General features: G+C 32.2%; 1 protein-coding gene across 5 annotated transcripts in view; it reads right to left on the reverse strand.

The window, feature by feature from the left end:
• Positions 1-12,292, reverse strand: part of LOC115440301 (phosphatidylinositol 4-phosphate 5-kinase type-1 alpha) — a 50,237-nt gene that overhangs the window by 11,536 nt on the left and 26,409 nt on the right. For 3 of the 5 annotated variants that reach the window (XM_037439830.1, XM_037439829.1, XM_037439828.1), the window contains exons 8-12: positions 11,827-11,874; positions 10,280-10,372; positions 9,748-9,880; positions 9,350-9,437; positions 4,266-4,340 (exon numbers count right to left, since the gene is read on the reverse strand). In XM_037439830.1, the coding sequence (XP_037295727.1) occupies positions 4,266-4,340; positions 9,350-9,437; positions 9,748-9,880; positions 10,280-10,372; positions 11,827-11,874 (437 nt within the window). Of the gene's footprint in view, positions 1-1,209; positions 3,461-4,265; positions 4,341-9,349; positions 9,438-9,747; positions 9,881-10,279; positions 10,373-11,826; positions 11,875-12,292 lie in introns of those variants that run through there. The other 2 variants (XM_037439826.1, XM_037439827.1) reach the window with 2 other exon arrangements.

Here is a 12,292-nt window from a genome sequence, read left to right on the forward strand (position 1 = left end):
GTAAAAAAAATATGAGTGCGTGCTTCATAAATAATTTCCAAGATGCCTTGATGATTAAAACAACAGTGTAAAGGTAACCGCGTTTAATTCATAAATATATTAAAACATATACAAAAAATATATCAAAATTGATTTATATCATATCATTAATAGCAATACAAAGTCAACATTAAATCTGTTTTTTTTTTTAATTAAATGTAAAATTTATTTCATTGAATTTTCATTTCTCAATAATCAATTATTAGAAATTAATTTTGTCACCTTTTCAATTTTAGATACCAGCAATTAGCTTACAAATTTAAATTCAAGCATTTTAATTACTTTCACTTGAACACATTGTAACAAGTGTCTTTCACAAAAACGGCGCGGGCGCAAGAACACTCAGTCATTTTCATAAAAAAATATATTTTATGGATATTTTTCCAACACTATACCGTTTTTTTTTTACTTCGAACCCCCACAGACTCTGTATTGCATATTAAGTTCCAAATTTTGATAAATATACAAAAAAATCGCAACACGACGTCATCGCTGCGATTAATACCAAAAACAGATTGCTTTACAAAAACAGTGGCACATTGAGAAAACGTTTTAGGGAGGGATATCCCACAAAGCATTATCGTTTTGAACTTAATGTTCGAAAGAGCACTAACAACACCTTGAAACCGGAATATAGTATTTGAAGAATAATATTATTTTAAAAAAATAAGAGAATACATGATCCAAACTCTCTTACAAAATCTTTGTTATCATTAATGATTTGAAAACAAAAATAAAAAATCACATAAAATTATTAAATCTTTCATTTTTATATTTTCCACTGTTTTCATTATTGTATCACTGTTTTCATAGACAACGGTATACATGCATTGTTTTATTTTGTGACATTTTAAATACTCTTTGACGTACTTTAAACTATTATACTATATCGTTTTTTTTTCTAAGAAATATATTTTCCTACACGACCTTATATGCATGTTTTTTTAAATATATGCTAACGGCATTAAACAGCTGGCAATTTATTTACTATAATATTATGTGTGTTAACATTTTTTTCATAGTAAAACACTATTAATAGGCATTTTATTGACACTACATAATATTTTAATACAAAAGTACATAATGCATGGTTAGCAGATACTTATATTTGGAACATGTTCGATGCGTAAGTCAGTTTTTAAAGGACGTTATGTTCCCAATATTAATATATTTTCCTATCGATATATTAACAATCGATATAATATCTACTCTATCGTTGAAAGACGCAATACTAAAAAAGCTCATTAGCTGTCTGAATCGTATTAAATAATATCGTAAACACTTCCCTACATTCACTATATCGATACCCAAAGCCGCGACATTAGCGTAAAAGTCGATAAACCGTCCAGTCACATCACTATACAAAACTACGCTAAGATACAAATGCGGACAATACAAGGTACATATAACATCTGTTTAATATATTACTCTTTTAAAATAAATTATATCTTTCACATATACACATATCGACTCGAGAAGAACTGTCCACTAGGTAACCAAAACTAAATACATAATTGTGACTTCTATTTCCTCTACTTTCGAAGAGAAATAATATAATAAAGCTAATTGTATTCTATACTGTATTTAAACTGTGGACAGGTGGCCGTAGATTAAAGTGTAAGCACAGAATAACTTTATCGATGATTGGATAGATATTTATTACTGGGATATATATTTTATCAAAGCAAAAACTACAAGTTTGTTCAAAAGTATCGAATGAATACTATCGATTATTTTCTGTTTGTTTCGTTGGTCTTCGTATTCAATATCGAACATGAAATCGTATATAATATGTTATATCGATAAAATATATATTTATATCGATTGTATTTCGAATATCAAACTTTTAGTAAGGAAATCGATAAACTCAGTCTATGCCTATCGACAAGTCTATAATGTAGACGCACACAAAATTGGCGATATTCGCCGCCAACACTCACTGACAGAACCCACTTTGAATCTCAAAAAGAACCACAATCATTTTATTAACTAAATACTGTAATATTTATGCGCTGTTTAAAATAACTTCCACCGGGACTGTTAATACCTATTCTACACATAGGAATCACAAATCAAACACGATAATCGATACAATTTCAAACATAAAAGTACATATCGATATATCGATTTCCTCAGCGTTTACTTTGGAATATTTTATTCTCGTACGAGAATATGTCGAAAGAAAACGCTAAGAAAAATATAAAAAATTGCACAAACAATTTTATCGATAGCTGTAGCATTTCTTGATTACAAATTTATATCGATATCGAAACAAAAGTTTACACAAGTTGTGAATTAAAGTTAACTCAATCTGCTGGAGGGACTTTTATAATGGTACTGCCAGAATCATTAGTAGTGTAGATTTCAGCTGTAGCTATACTACTCTTGACGTACACTACTTCTTTGATGAATTTTTCGGATTCGTCATCTTTATATTCGTCTCCATTCAGTTGCACCACAGACACGTGAGTCTTCATTGATGACTCCGTCTCTTTTAACAGTGGAGATTCCTGTTTTATGAATACGGTTTGTGTCGATCTGACTTTACGAAATCTCATGTCTTTGGGCAAAGTCGACGCGTCTCTTGGCTCCAAGCTCGTTGTAGGGGTGACGCTTCTTGTTCTGTAACTGGAGTTTAGACTTTTGGGAAGCGTATTCGTGTCTCTTTCGACGTTCCCAATCTCCGTTTTGACTAGTCCGATATCGACGAAGAATTTCTTGAACTTCTCGACGAAAGTCGGTGATTTGGCTCTGTTAAGACTGTTCGTTAACCTCTCCGGTGAGATCTCCTGTGAACTGACTTCTTCGATTCTTTCAGGTATGTTCGACATGCTTTTATGTTTTTCTAGAATGTTCGATCGTCTTCTCCACTTGTCTTCTTCGTCATCGTCTATAAAAGGTATGTCTTGTTGGTTATTTTCATTCCTGGTGTCGACTGCGGCGTCCTTTTTCAGCACCCTTGTAGGCGCGTATTCTGCTATGTATATCTGCGGCACGCTGGTGCTGGTATTGTCTGTTTGTATGCCGCTGTCCGCCAAACTGCCATTAATATGAGAACTGCCTGCACCAGTGCTCAATACCTTTGTTAATTGGTCAGACAAGGACTCCATCCTGTCTTGGATGGACGTGCGGTACACGTTGTCAGCGTACGAAGTGCCCGGTTCTCTCACGTTCAGATTCGACGTGTCAAATTCTATCCGCCTTTGGAAGTTTATTCTATCCCTGTCCAAGATTTTCAATCTGTCTGAAAGTACCGAGGGGTATTCGGCGGGGGGCTGCGGATGTCGTTGGTTCCACGTCGATATAGTCGTGTCGGTGAAATCGCTCATGCTGGATCTTACGGAAGATCTAGGCGATAGTCTTGACTGTCTCAGATAATCTGGATTGTAATCTTTTATCGGTCTGCCGATGTAGACACGTCCTGGACAAGAGGCGGTTGTTAACATTGCTTTAGGTCGTTTCTCATACATTTCAGTTTATTTCGTCGCCCCCCCTCGCCCCGGTAAGATCGTGCTGTTATTTTGACGCCGACACCGTTAGCACATTTTACACATCACTCGACGAAAAAACACGACAAACGTACAAACGCGGAGAAAAACTTTTTTTTTTTTTCAATTTTTTCTAACGTCTACTAGGATAATATATAGGACGCATAACAACAGGTCACAAACACCGGAAGGGATTCGGATTGGGAAGGAGGAAGAGGGGGGTAAAAAATAAACTGAAATGTATAATAATATATAGGTACCAAAAATAACTCTCGCATTCAGTGTTAGGAATGGGTTATAGCTACTGTATATTAAAAATAAAAAAATAAAAAAAAACAGTTAATTCTATAAGTAATGTTAATTTAAATCGAGCACATTGTGGAAAGTGAGTTAACAAATATTATTACACGCAGCCATGCCTTTTATACCCGAAGGGGTAGGCAGAGCCGCAACTGGGGCGCAAATTTTCACCAAGATTATTCCGCCCCATGATTTGTTAGGGGGCGAGCCTATCACCGTATCGGTTACAAATTCCAAACTTCGGGCTGATACTGGATAGAATAATCCAATAACACTTTTCCTGACCCGGAGATCGAACCGGAGACCTTAGCACAACAGTCGTACCGTTTTAAAACTACCCCACCGACGCTCAATTTTATTAATACAAATTCCCATTGATAGTTTTATAAAATATCAACTCACTTTCCACACGAAGTACAGATAAAACTATAATCATACCTGGAGTATCGATATCTTCCTGTGGCCGGCTCGGTTTGGCGATGCTCTTTCTCTTCGACGGTGAGTGTTTCAATGCTAGTGGGGAAAATATACAAATTTATACTTATCATACTTTGCATAGACGTGTCGTATTTTTGCAGTGGCAGAGTGATGACGGAAGTGAATTTTTTTAAACATGTTTTAGGCGAATAATTTTTTTTTTATGAGTTATTTGTTGAAATTTTTTAAGGAATTAAGTAACCGATTTTAAACTAAATATTTCTTTATAAGATTATTAGCAGTTGATATTAAAAAAAAGATAATAGTACGTTGCTTGCATTTTGTTTATATTTATTAACGCATCACAATGCCACGCAATTTATTTTCCAAAAAAAAAAATAGTTTTATAAAAAAATTGCACTATCCAATAAGCTTCGAAATTAACTTCAGCGTGTGAACAGCGTCAAATAAAATCATTTTTTTAATTGCAAATAAAAAAAAATACTTTTTAAATATCAAAAGCGCAAATATCTATCGAAGTTATAAATTTTAATCTTAAATTTCAATGTAAGACAGATAGTAAGTGTATTAAAACAAAAAAGAGAGAAAAGGTATATCGTCATGTAAAAAAGAAGTATTATTCAATGAAAATAAACAAACATAACTGAATTTCAATTCTGCATGGGGTATGAATGAAATATAAACTAGTCAAAAGAAACCTTAAACATTTTACTTATACCGGTTGACAATCCGAGCGAAATGATATTTTATATAATTCTATTCATAAAAACTATATTAAAAATCGATATAAAAAATCGATTGCCGCAATCTTATTAAATGTCTACATTTCAATCACACGCACGCTTGTCAAGACGAAGAAAAAAAAAATAAAAAAAAAGAAAACTAAAAAATAACCGTGCTTTTTAAATTCAGAACGAAGTTCGGAAAACATGACAGAGTAGAGACGACAGACATGTCACTAACTACTGAAGTGGTGAGCTCGACAGGCGGAGCCACTGGCGACAAATTATGGACTGAGGGGTCTACTTCAAGACTCACAACACACTTGACGGAGAAATTGTTATAAACTTTCGTGCGGTGCTGTGTGACTGTTTAGTGCAAAATGATGATAATCCTTGCTAGTTTTAATATTATGTTTGATAGTTGAAAATAAAAATCTAGATTTGAACGTTGTATTTATAAAATTTTGTCTAGTATTTCGAGGTATGTTTATTTAATTTAAATTATTAATAAAACAGACAATATTAAAAAGCTGTAAAACAAGGACGTCCCAAAAACTGAACTTTATCGATAAACCGATCGATACATCAACATAAAAATTTATACTACAGTTTATAACAATTTCACGAAAATACCAACTCCATACACTCAAACTGGGTTCGAAAACGACAATGACATACAAAATGGAAGATGTACAAGACAATCAGGGCATCATGCTCATCTCAACACGGGGACTTACTCAAACCTCCACGGACGCGAGCGAGTATCCGATTACGGACAATTGAAGGGAAAAATAGAAAAAAAAATACGATATTATTTCCGTATACACATAGTGTCGGTGATCAATAAAAAATCGGGACTCTGGGTTGGACGTGCATGACTGTTTTCAAATAAAATAATATTGTCATGCAATAAGAAATCATAATTATACATTTTGTTGTATAGTGTTGGTTCCATTACACTGCTGCTTTAGCGAATTTACATTATAGTGAAGCGAATTAAAAAAAAATGTACAAATGATTTTTATGTCTTGGCTCATTTAGTAAAATTATTAGCAACTAAATGGAAAAAAAAATTGCAACCGGTTTTAAAATATAGTTAATATGGCAAAAGAAGAAGATTACTCTTACGTATAATTATTTGCACAGCTTAAAAAATGTACAGCACTTTACCTAATGCGCTATGTAAACTGTTTTTATAAAATATTAAGATTATTTTCGGCACATATTCAATATTTGCAGCAGTGTCACCGTATTAGGCATATTGTCTAAATATTTCCCATTACTTATATTGGGTTGAAACAAAACTTATGCTCGCCACTTACAAATATACTAAAAAAAATCGATAAAAGAAAAAAATATGTGTTCTGTACATAAAACATGCCTAATTAAATAAATTTCAAAATAAGTTTATAAACAACTGAAACTTATTTGTTAACTTTGAAAAAAGAAAGAAATCAAAATACATTCCTCAGCAGTCAATATGGGGCGAGGGTGTTGGTGTATTTTTTTACTTCGAAAGTTTTGAATCGAATTGATGCTGATGAATTAATATTATTTATTTATTCCAGTTTAACGGAATTTATCAAGGTATTTAATTTCATTCTACTTCCGACGTTTCGAGTAAAGAAATCATGAACATTTTATTTACTTACTTTCAATAGAGCTACTTTAAATTCATAGTATGAAAAGCAACCAATAAATAATTGTAATATATATTTGCGAATTACTTAATTTTTTACACTACTAGCAGAATTATAAACAATTCTATGCTCCCTATATTAGCTAATTCTAATAAAGCGAACATTATAAGCAAATATCTTTATAAATATAATGTTTATTTTATCTTTATGCATATATTCACTGTTGCAACTTTTATTCCGAAATTCCTTACCTAACTACAAAATGAAACCCTAATATAGAAACAGCATATTTTTTATAAGACTTTGGATAGTTTACCACCTATATTTCTTACGTCTTTTTGTCCCATTATTAGGCATATGGCAACAAAACGCTATAACCCACATTTAACGACTTTTAAAAAACGAATGAACTTTTTTATTTAATTTTTTTTTCATTTTTTTCAGTTACCCACCAACACCCCCTTGATCCCCGTAACTACAAATCAACACGCACACTATAACAACACACACATCCCCTACAGTACCTATGTAGCTAGTGACGAGAGTTCTGAACTTCCTGTGGTTGCCCTTGATTTCGGGGAGGTCCACTGGCCGGAGAAGGCAGGTTATTTAGTTAACAGTTGAAGAGAGTTTCGTTTTTTTAATTATTCATATATATAAACGATACAGTAACACAGCTATGAAGAAAATTGACGCAAAACATGTTATTTAGTGGCAATGGAATACTCGTGGCAGAATAATAATATAATGTTTTATCCGTCAATGCAATGTTTTTCATGTAATATTAATTACCCAGAATTACAAGAAAATAACATTAACGATTTCTTAAAAACCTCATATTTAAACTTTTAAGTAATTAATCCTTGCACATTACACAACAGCTGTGTTACTGTATGTATTTATTTTATCAAAACAAAACTTCCTTCGACAGCACAAATACTGCAGTGTTTGTTTTAATCTTTTGTGTAAATATTGTTACATAATGAAGACGTAACATTAGCTGCATAATATTTAAATCCCCGAGGATCAGATTGGTCTTATTGATGTAGATATGAAAATATTGTGTATGTATACACTGCAAAACTTTTACTTTAAAAAAAAGAGCCACAACTTAACAATTTTAAAACTGTTAATCGTACAAGATGCCTTTAAATACTGCTTGCTCGTGAAAAATAGAATGTATCCTGAGATACGATTTTTCACTTATAATTGAAAAGATTTCAACAATGGTGACTGCACAGCTTCAGTATTGTATACATTATCCCCCTTATTCATAGACGTTTTTTATCGAACGATCGAGTAAGGCTGTGATAACAAGTCTGTTTCTCAGTGCTGACGGCATGGCAGTCTTCGCAGTGCGTAGACGTAGGGCCGTTATGATTGGCTAATATTGAAATACAACAATAATAACCAATCACAACGGCCCTATGTCTATTTCAGTGCCGTTGGGCACTGAGAAACAGGCTTGTTATCACAGCTTTACTCCGTCCTTAGATAAAAAACGTTTATGAATAAGGGGGTATGTGTTTCATTTGAATTGAATACTTTATTCCATTTATTATTGATTTTCTTTTTTCAATACCACAAGACACAAAAAATGAATTTGAGGGGACTCTATGCACCATTATTGTTTAATAACATTTAGGCTACTTTGGTACTCGGGGTCCGAATATAGAAAAAAACAAACACCGCATTCACGACACAGGTTATGATAGCTTTATGGTACACAATTTTAAGATTCCAAGATTAAACATTTTTTCCTTGTTCAAAATATATTTTTAGTGATATTGAAATGAAAAGATTTTGAAAAAAATCTTACATAACTCTTACCTTTGATAACACAACTATTGTTTATATTATTTATGCAATTTTTTTCTTGGAATCTCAATAAAAAATTACTTACAACAGATGTCCTTAGTATTAGATAAATTAGACACAAAAATATTAGCTTGTATCGTATTGGGACGGGTCTCTTATAGATGGTACAGTAAATGATGATTTTGTGTACAATTTTATTGATCTTGTCAAAACTGCCACTTATATCTAGACTAATAATTTCATTATTGATAAATTAATTCAAAAATTAACTTTGCATCAATTACTATTAAAAAAAAAACTCATTAATAAGTATACTAAAAAATAAATCAGCAACCCTAAAAAAATATGAGGATTTGATGTAACATTGAATTCTTGTAAATTCTTTATTCTCTCAGAAGGAAGTATTAACAATACAAAATTATCATTTGGTTATTTGTTTGTACCATCTCAACATCTAGTTCATTTAAGGTCATCATAAATACGGGACAATAGCCATAGCTTAATGGAATCAAGAATGAAATATTATACAGTAGACAGAAGGAGAAAAAATGAAATGATGTTTATTCTAAAATTAATAAATAATATTCAACGTCTAAATTTTAACGAGTTGTTGCCACCTTTATATATTTTCTTTTTTAGGCGACATAAACTCTGCATTATTTGCAAAAAAAATAAATCACTTAGACTAGAATTATAACAATTAAATAATTAATCAAGCTGCTTTAAAAAGTCGATATAACTCGTAATAATCGATATCGATTATTATCACTATGGCAACCCTATTCTATTTATACTTTGACAGAGAAATAGTTATTAAAAGCTTTGTGAATTTGTTTATTGACTCGAACACAAAAAGTAAGTTTATACTTTATTATATTGGAGAAAATCATAGAGTAACACTTACACGAAGGTATTTTCTTGAAAACCGTTTTGGCCATGAAGTCTAAGAATCTCTGTGCGTAGAAGCTCGGCCGGTGTACTGAAACTGTGTCCTGAAACGTATAGATAGAATTAAATATTTATAGCCAATAAGTCAATTTTTGCGCTAAAGAAAACTATTGTGTGACTGAACCATTGAGTTTGCTTGAGTAAAAAACAAAATTATTTATACCAACCTTTTCCAATTATTTCACGTTTAAATTACAAGAGAACATTGTAAATAAAGTGATTTAGTAATAATTAAATTTAAAATTAATGTCATATCAAAATGTTAAATTTTTAGACAATCGAGTAGATGGTACGCCTGGTCAACTTTCTATTCTACCAAACACAAAGAAATCTATCATTTTGTTAATGACTCACCCCATCATGTATCATGCTTTTCCACGTGTGCTCGAGTTTCTTGCGCAGGCGGTACGACTGCAGGATGTCGATAATGCCGAGGAACAGCAGCAGTCGCTCACCGCGCGCGTTCCGTGCGGGGATGCCTCCCGGGCTGGTATAATATTTATACACATTTTACGATAAAAAAATAGTTTGGCGCGGTTTGACTTCGAATTTGCTTTGGATTATGAAATGGGTCCAAAACTATAAATTTATTATAATTGAACATATTAAACGTTAAGTTATACAAAAATATGGCTCATTTTGAATGTCTGACATCTGATTCTAAACCGGGACCAAACCTTTTATTTAATTACTCGATTATTCCATTATGGTCAAGTGTAACTCAAGGATTGTATTAAACCTAGGAACAAACTTATTACTTATAAAAAAATATACATTGGGGCCAAATTATTTTGTGGGACCAAACCATCTTTCATAAACAATATTATTTACTTGTCAATATATTTTGATTATAGCATGGGACCCAAGAATATTTTATTATACTAACGGCACGTCTTCTTCTTCATCGATGGGTTCGCTCTCCGCCTGTATGCTCTCCATGGCGGTAGAATGTGCGACCAAGCGCTGCCGGTTTATGGACCTGCGGGACCAAATAAGTCTTGACAATACGAACTTTTAGAACAAAGTATTTTTTGTTGGGCAAAAGATCAACATTAACGGATTTTGTTTGCAGAAGAAATCATGCGTAAGCCATTCTGTAAATTAGTTTCTCAATTGTAAAAGTACTCTTTTACCTGACTAAGGCAAAGCCTAGAAAAAGGGTTATGTTTTTAGTTTAATATCAAAGTTTTATTAATATACTTTACTGTGTCTGCTTCACACATTTTAATTGTAAAACTACATTATGTCAAGGGACAGCGTGCAACGCGACATACTTTACCCCACATAGTTGATTAAATACGATGCCCTAAGCATACGTATCGAGATAAAACCACCATCTTTTATGTTTACAATTAGAATACCAAGAGATTTTAGCGTCGAGGTGCGCGCTCCAATTATAAGCGTAGAAATTTAATGTTACGCTATATTGTGTTATTTACAGAAAGTTTGTATTAGTACACCGTATACCTCAGGACATTTTTTTGTTAAACACTTAGTGACAACAAAAGCATGAGATTGTGTTACATTAATATCACACATCATTTTTCTGCATGTCTGAAGAATTTAAGTTTATCTTTGTTTATTTTGTAATGATGTAAGCTGTTTTATGGGTACTTTAAATGCACATGCTTTTATAGATTTCCAAAAGAATGTAGGAATAAAGTAAGTTTTCAGGCTTGCAATGTCTAGATTATGCATCCAAAGGATTAGTCTACTCAAAGTGCTATATTTACAAATACATTAGTATATACATTCTTTATAAATAACTTCAAACTCTTCTTGTTTCTTTACGTGTTATTATTGCATTTGAATTTTAAAAAGAGTCAACGCGCTAATCTACGTTGAGAAGTCACTGTTATATCAAGTTCCAAAATAATGTAGCCTTTTGCAATGAACACCATACCTACTGCTATAAAACTTTAATTTTGACAATTTGCATAATCAGCATGCACGTAATTTATTACTGTAATGATGATTCGTGATTATATAGTGGGACCAATTCTAAAGACACAAGTTCAAAACGATTATGCTGTGGGACCAAAATATTTTATCTGTATTTTTAATCATTTATAATCCAAATGAACCGTTTCAAAAAACAATTTCGCATTTATGGGGGGTTTGTAAAGACAAAAACTTTCAATTTTTTTTTAAAGGAATAAGTCCATTTTAGTTATATGACTTCAATTATTTAATTTCCTTAATGTTTTGAAAGGTTATTCGTAATATGTGTAAGTATCTGTTTTATTACTAAACCTTTATGAAATATATTTTAAAGCTAAACATTGAAAATGTGCCTTCTAAACTGGTCCCACTTGGAAAGTATAGGTTAGATCACAAAACGTCAAGAGTAAGTAGGACAGAGATGGTCGTATGCGCTAACACACGTGTTAGAGTGAGACAGTAAACATTCATATCAACTTATTGGTATCGTACTGTGTCCTTTTAACTTGAGCTCCGAAATCCATCTTCGCCTGTTCAGATCTGAAATGTTTATTTATAAAAAGAAAAATACTTCACCATCACCTTTTCAAATAAATAAAAAGGAAAATAGAGAATAGGTATATACACAAAACTACTCGAGGTAACACAAGATAAAGTCCTCAGAAATACCACAAAATACATTATACAGGGTGTTGACATTATATTCTATTTTTTCATATTATTCTAATAGATATGAAGTAATAGCTTGAAGTAACCATCCACCTGATATACAAAAGATGTTTTACTTTAAATCTAAAAACTCAATCGACTAGTCGATCAACTAATCCAGTGATATTATCAACCTGTCGGCATTAGGGTCTAACAAAAAAAAAATGAGGCCACCATCGTACAGTTGACGCCATTTTTATGCTGAACCTGAAGGCAATACCGAGAGGTATTGCAGTACAAATATTACAAG

The sequence above is a fragment of the Manduca sexta genome, chromosome 18 (genome assembly GCF_014839805.1).
Source record: "Manduca sexta isolate Smith_Timp_Sample1 chromosome 18, JHU_Msex_v1.0, whole genome shotgun sequence".
In the NCBI taxonomy this organism is placed as follows: domain Eukaryota; kingdom Metazoa; phylum Arthropoda; class Insecta; order Lepidoptera; family Sphingidae; genus Manduca; species Manduca sexta.